This window comes from Aotus nancymaae, unplaced genomic scaffold, assembly GCF_030222135.1.
Source record: "Aotus nancymaae isolate 86718 unplaced genomic scaffold, 86718_ANA_hifiasm-v0.15.2.pri h1tg000089l, whole genome shotgun sequence".
Lineage (NCBI taxonomy): Eukaryota > Metazoa > Chordata > Mammalia > Primates > Aotidae > Aotus > Aotus nancymaae.
The window spans coordinates 24,059,524-24,080,669 of NW_026988504.1; the positions used below are offsets into that span (position 1 = coordinate 24,059,524).

Consider the following 21,146-nt stretch of genomic DNA (forward strand, 5'->3'; position numbering starts at 1 on the left):
CCAGGGATGGGGCCCAGGAGCAGGTCAGGCCGAAGCATCAGCATTCTGATCCCCACTTACTCACTGAGATCTGGGAGAGGGGGAGGTGGGAGTGGGGGTACAGCAAGAGCCAGTCAGGCCCCTGGCAGGTGATTCGAGGATTCTGAGAGCTCAGGAGGTTGGGGTGGGGCTCCAGCAAGAGCCAGTCAGGCCCCTGGCAGGTGATGCAAGGATTCTGAGAGCTCCTCCTAGAAACCCCTGAGCCCTCAGATTAGTTCCCTTAAAATCGCCCCACTTATCCCCTAACGACGACGCCAGTTACCACACACAGACTGGGGCTCTGCCACTCTGCTTTATTGGAACGGCTCCGCATCTGAGAGCACAGCAGGCTCAACCCTGCTTCAGAGTGGAGGCCAGACCAGGCTGGGTGAGTGACCAGCAGGACTCACGAGACTTCCAACACAGGAGAGGTGAACTACAGACTGTGGGCACAGCACAGGACAGCCAATTTAGCTTTTCTTTTATATATAAACAAATAATTTAAAAATTGAATAATATATAGAGTTTCTCTAGAGAGAGACTTTGCAACAAAAAATATATATAAAGAATATGACCTCCTGGGTAAATGAAGCAGCATCTCGAGCGGAGGAAAGGGGGCTCCTCATGCACTGGAGAGGGGGCTAAGCCTTTGGACAGGCACCAAGGCCATTGCATATCTTGGAAGAGGGTGGAGGAGTAGAGGGCTGGCTAGTCAGGGTGTCTGCATTATTTTCTCTACGTTGCAGGTTTTTTATGGCTTTGGCTAAAGCAAGTGAAGCAGCGGAGGTACTAAGGTGCTAAACTGAGGCCTCTTGGTCTCTGTGTATAAAACAAAAGGAGGGGGGCAGGAGACAGCCATCAAGCCCTCTCGAACCTCCAGCTGAGTGGAAGCAGATGGAAGACGTTCTTCAGGGCTGGGGGGAGGCTGGGGAATAGGGTTTAGCAGCCTCCTCCCCCCATACCCTCTGCAGCGCTGCACTCCCACACATCTGTCCCTGCTGATAGTGTCTATTGAAAGGGAGGCAGTTAATCTCCCCTACACTCTGTTGTTAATCCCTGGCAGCAGCTGGGACAGAGATAGCAGGAAGGACCTGTGTCAACCCCATGAGCCTTCTCCTTTGGGGCAGACAAACAGCCAGGAGCCTGGGGAAACAGGGATGAGCAGGGCATTGGTTAGGCAGTGAGGCTCGGCCACTCCCTTGGGTCCCATCTGTAGCTCTGCCCACCAAACTTGGCGGGGGGCTGGGGGGTATCCTCTGGATGAGCAGAGCCAGCTAAGAGGAGCCAAATGTCCCTGACAGGGTAGGGGAGAGGCAGGACTTGGGGAATTCAGAGGAGTTGGAATTGGTCCCAGAAGCCCTTCTGACTCATTCAGACCTGGACTCCTCCAGGATCTGGGGTAGGTTCTGATCCCGGGGGCCAGGAGCTGGGGCTGGGGCTTGGGCTGGGGCTTGGGTGGGAGCTGGTGTAGGGGTGGGGGCCTGGGCAGGGCCTGAAGTAGGCAGGGGAGGTTTGCTGCCAGGATGGTACTCATGGGCAGCCTTGGGCTCATTGGTATGGTAGGAGCCCTTGTAGCGATGATTTTGCAGATAGAAGAGCACCAACATTCCTACCAGCCCCAGCAGCAGAAAGGCCACCAAAACTGAAAGGAAGAAAAGGAACAATTCAGGGCAGATGTTTGGGATTTCACCTGTATGCAAACACACACTCTTTTAGCCAGAAGCATAATGTATGACACTCAGTTAGCTGTTGGACCACACTAAGCTCATCTCACATGTCTGGCAGGTTTGACTTCTGGCTTAAGCCCTGCCACCTTCTATTTCTAATATTCTCTTTCCACATCCCTGGTAGTTACCCCAGTTTCTTATCTCTCTAGGTGTTACTGTACCCCCATTTTCCCATCCCTTAGCTATAGCCCCATTTTAATATTTCATTTAAAAATCTGTAGCATCCTCAAACATTTACAAATCTCTGCCCAGTTATATGGCACCTTCAGCATAGCCTCTCTCATCATCCTTTGTACCATCTGCATGTAGTGCCTTTGCTGCCCTGTAGCCTTGGGGATAAGGGGTAGGGAGAGGATGCTGACAGTCAGAGGGCAGTCTTGGGAGGTCAGGTTAATGATCAGTGCTACTCACAGCCCAAAAGTATGGCAACCCATCCTTCATCATGGTAGTAGGGGAAGTCTGGAGAGGAGGAAGCACCAGTTAGGAGATACCTCTTCCATGTTAAGAATCATTTCCCTTCCCTGTTGCCCCTCCCTTCCATCCTCTGTGTCCTGGGAATGTACCTGGGGGCAGATACCAGGGATCAAGCTCAGGTGGCACCTCTGAAACAAGACGTGGCATGGCTCCGCAGTTAGATTCGGATAGTTCTCCCTGAACTCGAAGGGCCTCAGCTAGCTCAGCAGTCATGGGTCGAGGGGTTCGGAAGTGGGTCTTGAGGGGAGCCACATTGTTGAATCGAACTCCAGACAGGCAGCCCGAGAAACCTGGGGTGTTGTAGCGCTGGATCTCTGGGTCAATGACTCCTGTCTCTGAGGGAGAGGTGGGCCCAGAAACAAGGGCTTGGACCCAAAGGCCCTGCCCCTCTCACTGTCCACAGGTTTCCCACTCATCTTTCCCACCGCCCTCACTGCCATTCCCAGTTCCTTCACTTTCCTTGAGGATCCAGGAACATATCCCACAGCTCCTTGCCTAAAACATATCCGCACCCACAGCTTACCCATCACACGCCCTAGATACAAGGCCTTGGGTGAGTCCAACTGGCTGTCCACCAACAGCGAGAACTTCTGCTCTGTCAGTGGGAAGTAGTCCACCTGAGGCGGGGAGGGGGAGGGCAATGAGGGAGCGGGGACCAGAGGCAGATCTCTCATTCTGTCCAAACTGGTGGTGCCAGGTGGGTGAGTCCTAGCTCAATCTGAAGTGGGCAACTCCTGGGCCCAAATGTAGGATTTGGTATATACGTTTTTATTATATTTTTATTTTATTTTATTTTATTTTGAGACGAAGTCTTGCTCTGTAGCCCAGGCTAGAGTGCAGTGGTGTGATCTCGGCTCACTGCAACCTCTACCTCCTGGGTTCAAGCAATTATCCTGCCTCAGCCTCCTGAGTAGCTGGAATTACAGGCACAAGCCACTGCACCCGGCTAATTTTTTTTTGTATTTTTTAGTAGAGACAGGGTTTCACCATGTTGGCCAGGCTGGTCTTGAACTCCCAACCTCAGGTAAACCACATGCTCGGCCTCCCAAAGTGCTAGGATTACAAGCGTGAGCCACCACACCTGACCTTACTTTATTTATTAAATTTTTTTTTGTGTGAAGACGAGGTCTCGCTGTGTTGTTGCTCAGGTTGGTCTCAAACTCCTGGCCTCAAGTGATCCTCCCACTTCAGCCTCCCAAAGTGTTGGGATTACAGGTGTGAGCCACTGCGCCTGGCCTATATATTTTTTAAAAGCCTGGCTTTGAGCCCCATTGTTGCAGCTTACTAGCAGTTTGACTTTGGGTAAACCACTTTACTTTTCACTTCCTGTTTTTTTTTTTTTTTTGGTGTTTTTTTTTTAGATGGACTCTCGCTCTGTCACCTAGGCCTGGAGTGTGGTGGCATGATCTCAGCTCACTGCAACCTCCACCTCCCAGGTTCAAGCGATTCTCCTGCCTTGGTCTCCCAAGTAGCTGAAACCACTTTACTTTCTGAGGCTGTTTACTGATTTGTAAAGCACTTAAATAAGAATGCCTGTTGTCCTCAACTACCTCTTGGAGCTATGCCAGGCATGAGGGTTACATGAGGTGACACACACGAAAATCCTCTATACATTGAAATGTGCTCTACAAATGTTAAGCATTTGATGTTTTCCTGGATGCCACAGCTGAGATCACCAGGTTATGATCTGAACTGGCTCACCTCCCTCTATGCGCACCTGGATGAAGAGGTTGCGGTAGACGCGGGTGATATTGACGCTGTGGGGCTGGCCATCCGTCACTGGTCGGGTGGTTAGCTGGTACACGTAGGGACTGGTGCCCAGCTGATATCGCAGCTGAAGGGTCCCTGTGGGGTGGGGAGAAGAAATTCAAGGTCTCAGCCCCCATGACCCCCATCTTCTAAGAGCATGTGGGTCCTTGTATTTGTGAATCAGTAGGAGAATTAGGGGCACCTGGGTGAAGCTGGAGTTGGGTGAGAGAGCCCAGGAGAGCTTACCATCATCCTTGATGAGCACAGCCATGTAGTCACGCACGAAGGAGCTGACGTAGAGCAGGACAGCGGGGGCGGAGGTGGTGCTGAAGCTGAAGGAGACCTCCTCTCCCGTAACATTGTAGACAGGCCCACGGTAACCGGGCACAGGCCGACCAGGCCGGGGGTAGTCAGGCAGGCGGTACCCGGGGCCATGGTAGCCAGGCACATAGCCCGGAGTATCATAGCCCGGGATATAGCCAGGCTCATAGCCTGGCACTGGCCGGCTCAGCATGTGGGAGAACTCCCTGGCTGCAGAGCGCAGTGCTGACTGTAGGTTATAGCGCATCCAGGTGCCCGGCTCAAAGAAACCACCAATATCTGCAGGTAGAAGCAGGGAGGTCAGGGCCCCACACTGCTCACTCCCCAATTCAGAGGCTTTAATTCATCCATACGTACGTCCTGAGCCTTGCTTCAGTTTCTGCCACCCTCACAACCCTCCATTTACTTTTAGGTCCCCTTGAGCTCCTCTGTCACAGAACAGAAACTTACAGCAATGGGAAACTTGAGATCATCTGATCCAACCCCAGCATTTTACAAATGGGGGAACAGGCTCAGAGATGAGTAGTGACTTGCTTAAAGACACACAGTAAAGCTGGGCACAGTGGCTCATGCGTATAATCCCAGCACTTTGGGAGGCCAAGGTGGGTGGATCATGAGGTCAGGAGTTCGAGACCAGCATACCCAATGTGGCAAAACCCCGTCTCTACTAAAAATAAAAAAATTAGCTGGGCATGGTAGTGCACGCCTGTAATCCCAGCTACTATAGGGAGGCTGAGACAGGAGAATTGCTTGAACCGGGGAGGGCAGAGGTTGCAGTGAGCCAAGATCGCGCCACTGCACTCCAGCCTGGGTGACAGAGCGAGACTCCATCTCAAAAAAGACACAGTTAGGGGAAGAGCCAAGATTAGAATGGAGATATCCTGACCCCATGTAGTATATGTGCCACCACTCACACTTCTAAACCACCACCAGCAATCTGTTGGTCCCTAAGTCTTGTATCTTCCTAGTCCCCGAGACTCCTCCCACCAGTAACCCCCTGCCCGTATATCCCTCCTATAGACCAGCCTTAGGGAAGATGCCGTCTGGGTATGTGTGTAGAATCTTGTTATGGGGAATGTCAAGGCTCACCTTAACCAAGAACCAGGTCATAGACATGTTTTAAGAATACGGTAGTCATCATATACACTTACAAGGGAGTTTGCCTGTGTTACCATGGTGATAGCGGGAAGATGGGGAAGTGATTTGCTTTTTTTTTTTTTGTAGACACAGTCCTTGCTGTGTCCCCCAGGCTGGAGTACAGTGGCATGATCATAGCTCACTGCAGCCTTGACCTCCTAGGTACAAGTGATCCTGCCACCTCAGCTAGGCCTAAGTGTGTACCACCATTGCCCCTAATTAAGAATTTTTTTTGGCCAGGCATGGTGGCTCATGTCTGTAATCCCAGCACTTTGGGAGGCCAAGGTGGGCAGATCACGAGGTCAGGAGTTTGAGACCAGCCTGGCCAATATGGTGAAACCCTGTCTGTGGGGATCCCCCACCAGCGTAGAGGCCCCTCCGTGTCTCCGCCATGACGGGGTTTGAGCCCAGACACGTCTCTCTCCACTGGGTGCAGTCGAGTGAGGTGGTTACAGGAAGACGTGGGAAATGTTAAGCTTGCAGAAAGTCACTCTCAGTTCACTGCTTCTAAGGCATGACTGAAGTAATGCCAGATTATTGTTTTTCTCCTGAAGTCAATGTTCTGGGCTAGTTCTATGACTCTATTTACCCGTAGTCACAGAAGCATTGAGATCATTCACTTAATCACTACAAAATTGTTCCCCTCCTGATTTATTGCTTGCCCACCTGTCTTAACGTCATTTTCTGTAACAATGGATAAAAGGATAAGAATCTTTTGTGACCTTTAGGTAAACTTGTATGTTGTTCCCTTCCTTGGTTATTTTGTACTTTCCTTGGTTACTTTGTAACTTTCTATTCTTTTCCCCTGATAATGATTCTGTAAGAAAACTGACGTCAGCCACTGTATGTAAAATCATATATAAGACCATGTGCACAAAGAATAAATCGCTGATCTGAGCATATCTCATTTCAGTCCTCCAGACCCATCTCTCTCTCTCTCTCTTCTCTTCCGCGCACTCTCTCTTCCAGGTATTAGGACCCTCTTGCTGGTCAAGAGATCCTTGGCAGAAGTGCCGATCTCACGGCCAACAACACCTGTCTATACTAAAAATATAAAAATTAGCTGGGTGTGGTGGTGCACACCTGTAATCCCAGCTACTCGGGAGGCTGAGGCAGAAGAATCACTTGAACCCAGAAGGCGGAGGTTTCAGTGAGCTGAGATCACGCCACTGCACTCCAGCCTGAGCAACAGAGCAAGACTGTGTCTTAAAAAATAAATACATAAAAGAATTTTTTTTTTTTTTTTTGGTAGAGATAGGATCTTGCCATATTGCCCAGGCTGGTCTCAAGCTCTTGGCCTTAAGCAGTCCTCCTACCTTGGCCTCCCAAAGCATGCTTGGTGATTTTGAGCTCTTTTTGCACAGATAGCTGTACCATCCTTTCCTGTTCATGCCTTTGAAGTCACCTATCACCTTCAACTTCCTGACTCCCCAAACTCAGAGCCCAGGAACCCAGGGACAACTCTAATTTTCCATGATGCAGGCTTTACGTGATATTTCCTTCCCTGCCCTCCCTACATCCCATTACACCCTATGGCTTCCTGTTGCCCCGTAACCAGCAGCACTGACCGTGGTTGCAGTACGGCCCATCAAAAGCTGTGAGGTCACAGTCACATGTGTAGTAGCTATAGCGCTCCACGCAGCGGCCTCCATGGAAACAGGGGAGCCGGGGGTGGGCGCAGTGGCCTGTGCAGTTGGGTGAGGTACCCTCAGAGGCATTGGCACGGCCCTCCAGGTTCAGAGTCACTCCGTTCAGACGCATGGCCCTCAAGCAACCCACAAAGGGGCGTCTCTTAAGCTCTGCAGATCCTGTGAAGGGTAGGCAACACGTCAAGAAATGGGTAGAGCCAGAGACAGGAGTAGGTATTGTAGTTGGAAAGGGAGCCAAGGGGGCTAGAAAAATAGAATTGGATACAAAGGCCTGGAGGGACAAGTGAAGCCCTGGCTTGCTCTGAAGCAGAGGGGACTGGCACCTAAGACATGAGGCTCCTGGAAACCAGGCGAGCGGCCTTGGAGGGTGGGAAGGGAAAGGAGGCTTCAGACCTGCCTCTGGGTTGCTGCTCACCAACGTAGAGGGGCTGATCATACTCCATCCAGATGTAGGTCTGCAGCGGCATAGGCCGCAGCACCCAGGGCCGGTGGTCCACTCGGAGCCGGGCCTGCTTCACGTTGATTTCAGCCCGGACCAGGTGCCACTCGTCATCGTTGAACTCAAAGTCGTCTGAGTGTACTGTGAGGTTCTCATCCCCATTCCCCACATCAAAGGCGAAGACCACATCCCGGGATGCTGGACAATGTGATGGGGTGGGGAGGAGAAAAGGACTCAGGCCTGCAAGACCCTTCATGGATTCCTTGCCCAGTACAACCTCTTTCCCTCACCTCTTCGGAGCTCCTTGAATATCCCTCCAATTTGTCTATAGCTTGCGATGAAACTTACCAACTGCTTAAAACCTCATACCCTTAGTCTCTCCCCAAATCACAGATCCCTGAAGCCAGCCTCCCAACCTCACCTCCCAGGCAAGAAGCATGGCTAATCAGCAGTGGGAGGGACTCGAAGGTCCAGCTTCCTTATGCACAAGGAAGGGGCTTAAGGCTCAGAGAAGCCAAGTAAGTGCCTAGGGTTACCCAGCTAGCCATCAAGACCGAGCAAGGGCTAGAACCCAGGGTCATCTCAACCCTTCCCATACTGCCTGTCAAAAGGGCATCTGCCCTCGGCTCCAACTTCAGCCTGCACCTGCCCAGGTGTCCCCAGACAGCACCTTCATCTACCCCGAGACCCTCCCACACGCAGTCTGCCTGCTCACTGTTGAGTTCCACCCGCACATAAGGTCGGCGCCACTGGCAGTAAGGGCCCCCCATATTCTCTAGGAAGACTCCTGAGGGAGCAGAGGTCCTGAAGTAGAAGGAGACATCCAGGCTGTGGTTGGCACGGATTGGGGGGAAGCGTAGTGCAGCCCCGGTGTGGAAGGAAATGGTGTTCCAGGAATTTCCTACAAAAGCAGATGGAGGAAGGTCTTGTCAGGGAGATTGGAGGGTGGAGGAGGAAGGGAACCTGGGGTTGGGGGCAGGGAAAGTCTGTCAAAGGGGGAGAGTTAGAGGTCACGGAGGGGAGACTAAGGAGTGGAATGAAAGAGGAGCCAGGTGCAGAGGGGCAGTGACAGAGGTGGCATCACAGCAGGAGCTGGGGGTCGGGCACCCCAGCTAGAGACCTCCGGTGACTCATGTGGCCTAGCTTTTGGAAACCGGAGAGTCAGCTCTGGGAGGGCACACAAAAGGGGACTGCCACTCACGATCGCCATAGCAGCGCAGAGGCCTCAGGAAGAACTGGGCCTCAGAAGTGGAGCGGTTCGTATCCCCTATCACCACCTGAGTGACAGGCAGATGGTCCACAAAGGTCAGCAGTCCCTTGTCAGTTCTCCTGTGGGGGCAGGATGCCGTGGCTCAGCCCCAGCCACTCAGCTCCCCCTGGACTCCTAAAAACCCTGTCCCTTTACCCCCTCACCACTGGGGCTGGTCAGCATCACAGTTGCAGTACAAGGCAGGGTCCACACAGCTCCGGTCCAGACCACAGGCACAGCGCTGGATCCCAGGCTGGGAGCCTCCCCAGTAGAAGTGCTGCTCCTCATTTCGGCCAATCCAAAAGCTGTAGGGGTAGCCTCCTGGGGAAGAGGTGCAGCAGCTTCCAGGTCCTGTCCCTCCAATAGCCTCTGGGCCCCTCTGGCCCTTCCGACCAGCCCAGACCCCTCCTTGAATCTTCCAGCCCAAGGCCCCAGCTGAGCTCTCTGGCTTCCTTCTCCCAGGCCCCCATTGGTGTCTCCTCCAGCTCTGCCACCTCCCTGACCCCAGCCCTGACCTGCAGTGTTGAGCAGCCGGGAATTGTAGCAGGAGAACTCAATCCACTGTTCACAATGCTGGGAAGCATTGGCAAGGGCACTGACTTCCTCCCAGGATGCATTCCAGTACTGGACAGCCCCCAGGAATGGCCGCTCCATGCTGGAACCTGTCACCCGAGTTGTCCACAGCCTGTCATGCCGCACAACTGTCCACGCTCGATTCTCTGGGAGACAAAAGGGGACAGAGCTTTGGCTGGAGTTGGGCATTCTCTACCCATCTCCCTGCCTACCTCCACCACTGCTGCTGCAATTCAGAGCCACTGAACATGGCCAGCAGCTCCATTCCAGCTCTGTCCTGGGAACTCTGCATTGTAGGCTGGAAATGAGATAGCTGGAGTGGGTAAGGAAGCTGGGATTTACTTTGAAGGCTAGATTACAAATTCCTCAATGTCCTCTTCCCCTCTGTCCTCTTTACCCCACCTGTTTAGTCTAACTGGCCCCACCCACCACTCTGTCCTTCCCTGTTCCCCCCTTGCCCCCTCAGAGACACTTACCTCGGATATCACAGTACACTACAAATGGCTTCAGGGGGCCACTGCCATCAGGATCAATGGTGAAGTTTCCAGAAGTTTTCCCGCTGAGCCGATAAGCCTCACAGGATTCCTTATACAAAGCTTGCAGATGGTAGGGTGAGACAAAGGCAGTTAGAGTTAAGAGGGCTGGCTGGGCGCAGTGGCTCAGGCCTGTAATCCCAGCACTTTGGGAGGCCGAGGCGATGGATCACCTGAGGTCAGGAGCTCGAGATCACCCTGACCAACATAGTGAAAACCCTGTCTCTACTAAAAACACAAAAATTAGCTGGGCATTGTGGTGCACACCTGTAGTCCCAGCTACTTGGGAGGCTGAGGCAGGAGAGTCTCTGGAACCCAGGAGGTGGAGGTTGCAGTGAACTGAGATGACACCACTGCACTCCAGCCTGGGCAACAGAGTGAGCCTCCGTCTCAAAAAAAAAAAAAAAGGAAAAAGAGTCAGAGGGCTGGAAGGGCCAGCCCCACCATCTCTAGCAGCCTCATGATCCCCAGCAACCTTCTCCTGACTCCCCTTGTCCTGACTTTCCCCTGTACTGCATCTGGCTTACGTGTGTGGCAGGTCTCTCCCTTGTAGCCCGTCAGTTCACAGTAGCAGATGAAGTCATCCCAAGACTGGTAGCAGCGTCCATCATGCTCACACATGTTAGGGCTGCACCTAGGAGAGGGGTCAGCACCAAGGGAAGGAGCCTTACTGGGAGCTGGAGAGTGGGGTCTGATCTCTTAGAGCCCCAGAACCCGGTGAGACACACCCGCCTAGCTAGCTGGGTGTAAACCCAGATGCAGGGGCACTAGGCAGTCCTTGGGGCTCAAGTACTACTGGTCACCCTTCCCGAAAACAGCAAAACATGCCTTATTCTACCCCATCATCCACCCCCCTCAAAAAAAAACCCTCTAGGACCAAAAACATATGCATCATTTCCATCCTGAGAATGTATCACCTTAAGGGAAGAAATAGGAGGTAAGAGATCAAAGAAGAATCATCCCCAAGCAGGGGACTAGGGAGCAGAGACAAGGAGAAGGGAAATTATTAAGAAAGGCCATTCCCACTGGGAGACCAGGGAAGAGGGCTTTGGAGGGGTCACCTCTTGTTGGGGGCTTCTGGGTACCTATCAGTGATGCCACATGTATCAAAGAGGACCTCAGCATAGAATCCAAGCCGCCGGCCCTCCACCAGGGTCAGGTTGACCAGTTGACCATCCACCTTGAGCAGCTCCATGCAGCCATGGAATGCCGTCTGGTTGGAGTGGCAGTCCCATCGACTGGCTGGCTTGGGACAACCTGGAGCAACCACCCCTGTGAGACCCTCCCCAGGGGAGACCGCAAAGACCCTCCCCCAGGGAGATGCCAGTGGGGAGCCAGATATAAAGGAAGAAATGGGGCTAGGACCAAAGTATAGACTATGGCAATGGCCTTCCACTTCTGAGGCCCCAGAGGGGAAGGAGGGCTTGATCCCTCCAGAATTGTCCATGTGGCCCCATCTGGGTGGACTTAGATGAAGCCTTCCCACCCAGAAACAGAGGTCTGGTCAGGTTGGCCCCCACTTACCCCCAAAGAAGTATGAGGTCCCTGTCCGGATCAGCAGTGGGTATGAGACCCTGACCTCTGCCCCCTCCACATCATCAATGCTGATGACTGCATGGTTTTCCTGAGCCACAAAATTCACTTCGTGCCAAAAGCCGTCGTTTAGCCGGTACCCTGGACAAGAATGGATGATGGTGTGGGTGGAGGGAAGCAGCAGCTAGCCTAGAAGAATGTCCTGAGTGAGGAAGCAGCAGCCCCACTGTGTCCCTGTAGCAGCCTGTGTGCCTCCGTGGTTACCCTTCTCACACCCAGTGGAGATCTCTCTGAATGTCTCTTCATTCTCCATGACCCAGCAACTGCCACAGAGTCTGCACGTTATAAATGAGTAACGAAATCTCCAGGGGCCCTCTGGAACTGGAGAATACCAGGACTCCCAGGCTTCCCCCTTCTCCAAGAATCCGCAGCCTCTGAGATCCGCCTCCTCACTGCCTCCAGCCACTCCCACCTTTCCTAGTACCCTGGGACTTCCTGCCCGGCCCCCTTCACTCCCTCTCCCCTCTCCAGAATGTAAAGGCCTCCGTCCAGGCCTACAACATTCCCGGGCTCCTCTCCCCTTCTTTTCTCTGCTTGTGCCTCCCCCGAAACGCCCTCACCAGCAGCGAACTGAAGCTTCTTTCGGCCGCTCTGCGCGATGGACACGTTGACCTGCCCTTCGCTGAGCATCAGCTCCACATGCCCCAGCCCATCTCCCAGGCGGGAGAAAAGGAGAAGCCCGGTGAGGTCCCAAGTGCGGAAGCGAAATGAGACTGCCAGGCGACCGCGACGCGGGAAACCTGGCACTTGCACGAAGTTGTGAGGGCCTCCGAAGTTGATGGGGTGCGGTACCGGGTCCAGGCAACGAAACGCCACCTTACCCTAGGGGCAAAAGTGATGACGCATCAACACCCGCAAGCCGCCTCTGCCTCCGCTAGGAATTGTTTTTACACTGGTCTAAGACCCTGGTCACCGCCCTCCCTCGGTGTTGGCAGGGTGAGATCTCCAACCATGACATGACCCCCTTCCCCTCCAAGCTCGTCCATCTGTGGAAGAGGCCCCCAACCCAGTCGGTCCTAGGAACTCTGCTCGCTTGCTCTCGCTGATCTCCACCATCTGCAGCGCGACCACTTCTTTCCTTCCAGTATCGAGAGGTAATTTCAGGCCACAGACAAGGCTCCTGCCAGCTTCCCGACAGAGCTCCAGAGTCGGAGAGGGGGTGAGGAGAGCGTATCAAAGAAGCCATCGGTTCGAGTCCCTACTCAGCCACTGCGCAGTTGCGCGGCCCCAGGTCAAGCCACTCCCTGTGTCTGCGCCTTACGTTGCTTATCTATGAATTAAGCAGGTGATTGGACCCGCCCACGGCTTCTTAACCGGGAGGCTGCGTGGCTCGCGCACCTCAAGTGAGACCCGCCCCCGCGCCCAACTTGAGCATTTGGCTGGGGACAGAGGGAGCCTCGGCTTTTATCTGGTGCCCATTATCTCTTCCCGTTCCACCTCTTTGCTTTCCACGAGGCTTTAGTATCCTGTCCTCCCAGACCCCCTGCCCACTGGCCTCGAAAGTGATCCGGGAATGGCGCCGCACAGCCAGGTCTGCGATGTTGACGCGGTTGAAGATTACGTTTTCTATGCAGCCGCGGAAGTTATGCCGATAGGCGAGATTCTTCCGCGCGGCGCCCACCAGGCCTCCGATGAACATCTGCGGGAGGGATGGGGAATGAGGCCTCTTGGGCACAGGAACGCGCCTGCCTTTCTCGCTCGTCCCCGCCGGACGCTTTCCCAAGCGCCAGGTGGGGCTTTGTAAAAGACTTGAAACACATTTCCCCAGTGTCCGTACTAAAGCTCGCTAGGCCGGGCGTGGTGGCTCACGTCTGTAATCCCAGCACTTTGGGAGGCCGAGGCGTGTGGATCACGAGGTCAAGAGATCGAGACCATCCTGGTCAACATGGTGAAACCTCGTCTCTACTAAAAATACAAAAAATTAGCTGGGCATGGTGGCGCGTGCCTGTAATCCCAGCTACTCAGGAGGCTGAGGCAGGAGAATTGCCTGAACCCAGGAGGCGGAGGCTGCAGTGAGCCGAGATCGCGCCATTGCACTCCAGCCTGGGTAACAAGAGAGAAACTCCGTCTCAAAAAAAAAAAAAAAAAAAGCTCGCTAGGCCTTTCAAGGCTTGAGTTCGAGCTCTGACTCCAACACAAATCGGCTGCACGCCCCTGGGCAAGTCAATTAGCCTGTCTGGAATTCTTCTCTGCAGTCGGGGCGAGGGTCTTTAACAACTCCAAAAACTTGTGGGAGGATCTAAGGGAACAATTTTCCTGCCTTGCCTAGTCCCCAAAATCTGGATTTTCAAACCCCATCTCATTAGTTCTGAAATGGTGCCTGGGAGTCTGCATACTAATAGCAACAACACCCACAAAAACAAACAAACAAAAACAGGCCTTTTTCTGGTGAGCAGCAAGTTTGCCAAGGGCTGCTAGGATATTCGGGAATTGGAATTCGAGGTCTATAAAAAAAAAAATTTAAATAGAGGTGTGATGTCATTGTGTTGTCCAGGTCAGTCTTGAACACCTGGCCTCAAGCAATCTTCCCATCTCAACCTTCCAAAGTGCTGGGATTACAGGCATGAGCCACCACCCCCAACCTGAATGTGAGGTCTTACCTCAGAGAGAAAGAGAAAGAGAGGAGAGAGAGAGAGACAGACAGACAGAAAGACAGAGAGAGACTGTCCTCCACTCACTCACCCAGCACCCCGCCCCCCCTCAACGAAATGGATCTCCTGAATCTCTCACCTCATTGTCCAGATTCAGCCTCTCGAAGTCTCCATTGAGAATAAAGCGCTGCACATAGCCATCCAAGGTGAAATTTACATCTCGGCCAAATCGGTCCACCCGCACGTAGTGCCAGTGCTGGTCATTGAGGACGCCGCCAGCGCTCACTGTGGTGTGACCTGGTCTTGGCTGGATGGGGCTGCTGCCTAACGATGGGGCAGGACAGAGTGAGACCTCAAGCCAGGAGAACTCCAGGGAGTCCCAGCTCCTAGGCAGAACACAAAGCCCAGGGCATCCAGGGAGAGTGAGTGAATAGAGCAACAGCCATTGGCGGGTGTTTGACAGGGTAAGCCATTTAGCCTCTGTTTCCTGTCTGTAAAACTTGGAACACATGAGCTGCTTCTATCTCATCCCGCGGGTGTTGCAAAGCTAACGAGATACAATGTGTGTGTGTGTTTGTGTGTGTGTGTGTGTGTGTGTGTATGCATATGTATGGGTTTACAAGGGACCTGAGGCTGGGGAAGTGCCCCATCCAAGGTCACAGCGCTGGGTAGTGGTAGAGCTAGACTGGAATCCAGTTCCCCTGACTCCGACTCCAGTGTTTTGCTAGCACCAAATGCAACAAGAAAGGGGCAGTTTGGTCCAGGCCTTAGAGAAATGGACCAGGCGTGAGCGGGGCTGCGCGGAGGAGTGCCGCGAGGAGCGCGGTGACAGAGTGTCAGGGGTTGGCCCCCCGCTTCGCAGCCGGTCGCCGAGCTCACCCAGACTCATGTGCAGCAGCAGGTGTGCCCCCTCCAGTTCCAGCGTCACGTAGTCGCCTTGGGCGCCCTCGGCGTGCAGCAGAAGCCCGTCCTTCTCCTCAGTCTTGAAGCTGAAGGCGAACACGTCCCACAGGCTTCGGCTGACCCCTCGCGGGAAGCGGTACGAGATGGCATCGTCGCCGTCGAAATAGAGTATGTCGGACTCTGCGGAAAGGACCGTGGGTGGGCCAGGGACTGGGGAGACTGTCTGTCTCCCGGGCCTCCTCCGCGCTCTGCACGCTTACTGTATGGGCAGCCGTAGACACCGAGCCTCAGGCCGATCTTGCCACGTGGGTTCCAGGCCAGGGGCACGATGCGGATGTAGCGCGCGGTGAAGTGGTAGTGCAGGTCGTGGCGCACCACCGCCGACTCGTTCACGTTACCAAAGAAAGTCTGCGGGGGTGAGGGAGAGGAGTAAGTAACCACCTCCCATCTTCTGCTGCTTTCTCCATAGCCTCCCAGCCCCCAACTTTCATACCCAGCCAATCTCAACTTCTGGAAAGTTAACACTCTTTGATCTCCCCTGCAGGGTGGCTTTGCCCCCAGTTTCCCTAAAGTGTCCTCTCCCACCATCCTATTATTTCCTCAAACCTGAAATCAAATGTCGCCTCCTTAGGACGCGCTGCTAGGTTTTACCCTAAAGTATGTTAAACCCTGTGAACCGAGCGTTTCGCTCACGTCCTAAGCTGGCAGTCCCTCTGGAGAGAGTCACTGCTCCTCCCTCACCCCCGCCCCTTCTATTTTCCCAGAGGCTGGTGCCCAGCCCGGATCCTGGAGCAGAGGACGCTCCCCAAGTGTTCCCGCCTTGGCGTCCAGCGTACCGAGTTGTGGCCTCGCTGGTAGAACGGTGTCCAGCTGTCCACTCGGTCGCCGTAGAGCAGCATGTAACGTGTGACCCAGTCCCAAGAATTAAAGGAACCCTGTGTGGCCACGGCCCGTATCCGGTGCTTCTTCATTAAGTCTATCTGGAGCCAGGGATTCGGATCCCCAATCCGTGGTGACCACCCGCTTATGCCTATAGAAGGGGCAGGAGCTTTAACCAGCTACCCCTCTCCCCGAAGCCCTCCGGAGTCCCCCACTCTGCCGAGATTCGCTGCCGGTTCGCAGCTGTTGCTCCGCGGAGCTCACCGTGCAGCCTGGCGAATCGCGGCGCAGTGAAGAGACTGTAGTAGGAGGAGGCACCCAGGGAGCGTGCATACAGGGGACCCACCAGCTCCTCGTTGCAGCCATCTAGGGTAAAGAAACTGACAAGTTAGTCAGCGCTGGCCCTTCGCAAGCCCTTCCAAAGGCCGGCCCACTGAGCAACCGAAACTCCGAATTATCTGCCCCCAACCCCCACCCCCAGACACACACTACTTTAAAGTCATCTATTCAATCCTGGCTACAGCAATAGCTGCATGCTCAGAGGAAGCTGCCTTCTCCTAGGGAAACCCCTAGGCTACACCTAGAGGCCCAAGGCCAGACCCTCCCTAGCTAGCCCAGTACCTGCCCTGGTTTAGTACTTCCCTGAACTCAATCCTAAACATCAGCATCTTCCAGAACCTGAGTCAGCCCAAGACACCAATCCAGCTCCAACTCTGGCCTCAATCCCCACTCCGCCCCCAAAACCTGCACCATCCCCAAATACAGGCCTTGCACCCAACCTCAGCCAGTCCTAGGACCATCAACAGCTCCATGTCTAGCCTTAGCATCAGTCAGAGACACCAACTCCTGCTTGGATCCCAGCCACAAAACCCAGGCCCAGCCACAAACCCCAACCCTAGCCACAAAACCTAGCACTTGGCGGGCTCCAAAGTCTAGCCTCAAGCCCTGGCAAAACCTTAATCCTAGTCTTGGTCACCAGTACTACACTTATCTCCCAACCCCAGCCTCAAACCCAGGCACCAGCTCCTGCTTGGATCCCATCTCCAAATCCCTGCTCGGCTGACTTCATCGTCGACCCGGAGCCGAGCCCAGCCCCAGCCCCGGGCGCGCGCGGCAGCCTCAGAGCTGCAATGCGGAGCGCGGGGGAGAGGCAGGAAAAGATGAGAGCCAGCGGGCGCGCGCCAGCCGGCCGGGAAGGATCCGCGACCACCCAGCCGCAATGCGGTGCGGGGCCGTCCTGTAGGCTCTGGACTTCTGGGCCCAACCCCACCTGTCTCCGAGCCCAACAACACTCACAGTAGCCCCAGCCCTCGGCTCCTGAGACCGCGGCGAGCAGAATGCAGAAGAGCCGGAGATGCATCGTGCAGGGCTGACGATCCCGGCAGCCGCCTCCCTGTGCCCGACTCCAGCTAGGACTCGAGTTCTGGCTTGGGCTCCAAGCTCTCCTCCTGGGGTTTGCAGCAGACCGATCTCTCCTCCTCACCCACCCCACCCCTCCTCCCTCTCTCCTTTCGCCCCCAAGCGCGCTCTCTCTTTTTTCTCTCTCTCTCTCTCGCTCTCTCTGTCGTTCCTGGTCCTCTGCTCTTCTCTATCCTCTCCTTTCCACCCTCTCTCCTCTCACCTCCCCCCTTTCCCAGCCTGTCTCTCCTGGCACGCGCCGGTTTCCCGGACCCCGCGCAAGCGCGTGCCTCAGCCCTACTGCGAAAGGGCGGGGGTAGAGAGCCTCTAGTCACCGGGAAAACCCCAAGTAACCCAAGGCTGGCCGGGACTAAGGCCACAAGGGTGAGGACTGGGAAGCAAAGCCCGGAAGCATCCTGACAATTTCAAGAAAAGGGAAGTGGCGAAGGGGGTAGTGCCTGAAAATGGAATGAAGGGTAAGTAAAAGAATCTAACATTTTCTGAAGGCAAATTATACTCCAGGAGTGTTACTGGGCACTCTCTGGGCACTGTGAATTTAACATTTTTGCCTTACTCCACTTGCAGATGAAAAACCTCAGACTCAGAGAGGTCAAGAAATTTAGTCAATATCACACAGCAAATCAGTATATTCCTAAACCCATTTTTTCTCCACTGGCAGAATAAAGAGAGTACATTCTTTTCTCTCTCTCTCTCTTTTTCCGTAAATTCTAGATCCTGCACAAGAGAGTAAATTCTTTTGGAGGAGGTGGAATGGGAAAGTGAGCCAACAGACCCTAATCTCCACCTCCCTCTTGGCCCCTCTCCCCGCCCCTTCCTTCCTGTCCTGCTAGAAGTTTAACTTCTACCCCCTGTGGCTACACTTCAGAAACCCGTGTAGCCAGAGATGGGGACGGAGGCCACAGAGCAGGTGGGAGTGGGGGCAGGGAGGGGGAGAAGGGTTACAGAGAGGGAGGAAAGAGGGAAGGGATGGGACTCCCCACCTGGCAATAGGCCTTTGCCATCCTATGGCCTATTCAGAATTCTTGGCGTTATCTCAAACTAGGGGTCCTCCAGATAGATGGGGCTGGTGGTGTGAGGCTAGGGGTTGTGGGACAGGGACTGGGGCTGAAGGGAAAGGTGGGTTGAAGCTAGAGGTCCCGGGTCCCACCTGGGCCCTGAAAACCTGAGCCCCAACCCTGGATACCCCCTTGGCATGAGTGGTTCGGTATGCTGGTATTGGAGGTAGAGGGAAGGTGGGTAGGGAAGAGAAAGAAGACAAACAGAAACCAACCCACTCCAGGTGGAGGTTGGAGTCCAGGGCTCAGGTCTGAGGCAAAGCCTGCATATGGGCATCCTTCCAGGAGAGGGCACTGCAAAGGGAACTGAAGCTCTAGGATTTATTAATAATACAAACTTTGGGCTGGGCGTGGTGTCTCACACCTGTAATCCCAGCACTCCCGAAGCAGGAGGATCACCTGAGGTCAAGAGTTTGAGACCATCCTGACCAACATGGTGAAACCCCATCTCTACTAAAAATACAAAAATTAGGTGGGTGTGGTGGTGCACACCTGTAGTCCCAGCTACTCAGGAGGCTGAGGCAGGAGAATCATTTGAACCCAGGAGGCAAAGGTTGCAGTGAGCCGAAATCACACCACTGCACTCCAACGTGGGCAACAGAACAAGACTGTCTCCAATAATAATAATAATGCAAACTTTGTATTATGGTCTTTGGAGAACACAGGTTCTCCTCATCTATTATCTTCCATATTGCCATCTTCACAGCAACCTTGAGAGGTGGGTTGATCAGGATTTATAATAATCTCAACATTACATGTTAGGTAACTGAGGTCCAGAAAGAGCAAGTGGCTTGCTCAAGGTCACCCAGGAAGCTGGAAGCAGAGGTAGCAGGGGTGCAAGGGAAACCAAGGTCTGCTGAAGGGGTGCTAGGAAGAGTCTGCAGAAGAGTTTATGTCTTCTCCCTTATACTGTTACATCTGGCCACACAGGAGCTCTCAGTTTGGAAGGCATGTGTGGGAGGGGAAGCCCTGTGGTGAGATGTGTCTCATAAGATCCCGCCTTTCTTTTGACCCTCCCAGGTTTCCTGGGACCTCTATTCTGGGGATGAAGAGGAGGCATACTCGGCTGAGCCGCTGCCGGAGCTTTGCTACAAGGCCGATGTCCAGGCTTTCAGCCGGGTCTTCCAACCCAGTGTCTCCCTGACCGTGGCTGCGCTGGGTCTGGCCGGCAATGGCCTGGTCCTGGCCACCCATCTGGCAGCCCGACGTGCAGCGCGCTCGCCCACCTCCTCCCACCTGTTCCAGCTGGCCCTGGCCGACCTCCTGCTGGCCCTGACCCTGCCCTTCGCGGCAGCAGGGGCTCTTCAGGGCTGGAGTCTGGGAAGTGCCACCTGCCGCACCATCTCTGGCCTCTACTCGGCTTCCTTCCACGCCGGCTTCCTCTTCCTGGCCTGTATCAGCGCCGACCGCTACGTGGCCATCGCGCGAGCGCTCCCAGGCGGGCCGCGGCCCTCCACTCCCGGCCGCAAACACTTGGTCTCAGTCACCGTGTGGCTGCTGTCGCTGCTCCTGGCGCTGCCTGCACTCCTCTTCAGCCGGGACGGGCAGCGGGAAGGCCAACGACGCTGTCGCCTCGTCTTCCCCGAGGGCCTCACACAGACGGTGAAGGGGGCGAGCGCCGTGGCGCAGGTGGTCCTAGGCTTCGCGCTGCCGCTGGGCGTCATGGTGGCCTGCTACACGCTCCTGGGCCGCACGCTGCTGGCCGCCAGAGGGCCAGAGCGCCGGCGTGCCCTGCGCGTCGTGGTGGCCCTGGTGGCGGCCTTCGTGGTGCTGCAGCTGCCCTACAGCCTCGCCCTGCTGCTGGATACGGCCGATCTACTGGCTGCGCGCGAACGGAGCTGCCCTGCCAGCAAGCGCAAGGATCTGGCACTACTGGTGACCAGCGGCTTGGCCCTTGCCCGCTGCGGCCTCAATCCTGTGCTCTACGCCTTCCTGGGCCTGCGCTTCCGCCAGGACCTGCGGAGGCTGCTACAGGGTTGGGGCTGCAGCTCACGGCCTCATCCTCTCCGTGGCTGCCCCCGCGGGCCCCGCCTTTCTTCCTGCTCAGCTCCCACGGAGACCCACAGTCTCTCCTGGGACAACTAGGGCTGCGAATCCAGAGGAGGGGGCAGGCTGAGGGTCGTGGGAAAGGGGAGTAGGTGGGAGAACGCTGAGAAAGAGACGGGGACCTAAAGGGACTACCTCTGTGCCTTGCCACATTAAATTGATAATATGGTAATGAGACACAACCCAACAACTGTTACTATTTTTGAGTCACCGACTTGGAAGTGATTTGTCGCAGGGCAGAGCCGGTGGGTTAACACCCCGCCCCCACCCACCCCCGCTCTATCCCCCACCCCCACCCCGCGGGCTTGGCTCTCGGAGTGGAAGGCGCTGAGGGCCTGGGTGGGAGTGGGGGGGGCTGCTGAGTCTGCTAAAGCTCTAGCCACTGACACCCCCTCCACCGTCACCCGGCCTCAGTCAACAGAGGTGAGGTGGGAAAGCTGCCAGGCAAGGAGGGGCGGGGGTTCCTCTTGGAATACTGTAAGGAAGAGCTTTCTAACAACCAGAGCGCTCTTCAGTAATGGCTGCCTTAGCAAATACGGAGTTCCCGCTACTGGAATGTTCAACCTGTCGGGGCCGCCGTGTGCCTTTGCATGGTGTGGGGGTGAGGGTAGGGACAGGAGATTCCCGTTTAGGGTGGGGTTTGGATTACATTATCACTTTACAGTCCCTTCTTACTGTCTGTGATGGAAAGAAAAAATGAATTTTAAAAGTTGAGTTGAAGTTTTCACCTTGGAGAAAAACCTGTGTGCGTGGAGGGGGGATTGCAAGCTGCAAATTTCCAGAGTAGTTGT

The 21,146-nt window shown here is 54.8% G+C and overlaps 2 protein-coding genes across 3 annotated transcripts; one reads left to right on the forward strand and one right to left on the reverse strand.

Moving 5' to 3' along the window:
* Positions 1-312: 312 nt before the first annotated feature.
* CNTNAP1 (contactin associated protein 1) lies at positions 313-17,514 on the reverse strand. Of its 2 annotated transcripts, XM_012444092.3 has the most exons (24): positions 17,132-17,512; positions 16,100-16,201; positions 15,793-15,986; positions 15,217-15,364; positions 14,933-15,136; positions 14,193-14,377; positions 12,958-13,101; positions 12,023-12,284; positions 11,394-11,543; positions 10,955-11,126; positions 10,397-10,503; positions 9,813-9,932; positions 9,279-9,482; positions 8,928-9,084; positions 8,716-8,843; positions 8,230-8,415; positions 7,491-7,712; positions 6,995-7,234; positions 4,215-4,568; positions 3,937-4,064; positions 2,743-2,836; positions 2,309-2,554; positions 2,157-2,204; positions 313-1,660 (listed from the first exon to the last, which is right to left on the reverse strand). In XM_012444092.3, the coding sequence occupies exons 1-24, from the start codon at positions 17,193-17,195 to the stop codon at positions 1,386-1,388; spliced, it is 4,134 nt and encodes a 1,377-aa protein (XP_012299515.1). In that variant the 5' UTR covers positions 17,196-17,512; the 3' UTR covers positions 313-1,385. The 2 variants fall into 2 exon arrangements, with proteins under 2 accessions (XP_012299515.1, XP_064225278.1); XM_064369208.1 differs by lacking the exons at positions 313-1,660; positions 2,157-2,204 and having other exon boundaries at positions 2,450-2,554; positions 3,921-4,064; positions 17,132-17,514.
* CCR10 (C-C motif chemokine receptor 10) lies at positions 17,080-21,073 on the forward strand. The gene is made up of 2 exons (XM_012444093.2): positions 17,080-18,161; positions 19,330-21,073. Exons 1-2 carry the CDS (start codon positions 18,138-18,140, stop codon positions 20,392-20,394), a joined length of 1,089 nt encoding a protein of 362 aa, XP_012299516.1. The 5' UTR covers positions 17,080-18,137; the 3' UTR covers positions 20,395-21,073.
* The last annotated feature ends 73 nt before the right edge of the window (positions 21,074-21,146 follow it).

Coding starts and splice junctions, on each gene's coding strand:
- CNTNAP1 (XM_012444092.3), bottom strand. CDS start 17,195: ATGCATCTCCGGCTCTTCTGCATTCTGCTCGCCGCGGTCTCAGGAGCC. Junction 15,365..15,792: donor ACCAGCGAGGCCACAACTCG/GTACGCTGGACG, acceptor TCACCCCCGCAG/ACTTTCTTTGGTAACGTGAA. Junction 11,544..12,022: donor GAAGCTTCAGTTCGCTGCTG/GTGAGGGCGTTT, acceptor ATTCTTGTCCAG/GGTACCGGCTAAACGACGGC.
- CCR10 (XM_012444093.2), top strand. CDS start 18,138: ATGGGGACGGAGGCCACAGAGCAG. Junction 18,162..19,329: donor GGACGGAGGCCACAGAGCAG/GTGGGAGTGGGG, acceptor TGACCCTCCCAG/GTTTCCTGGGACCTCTATTC.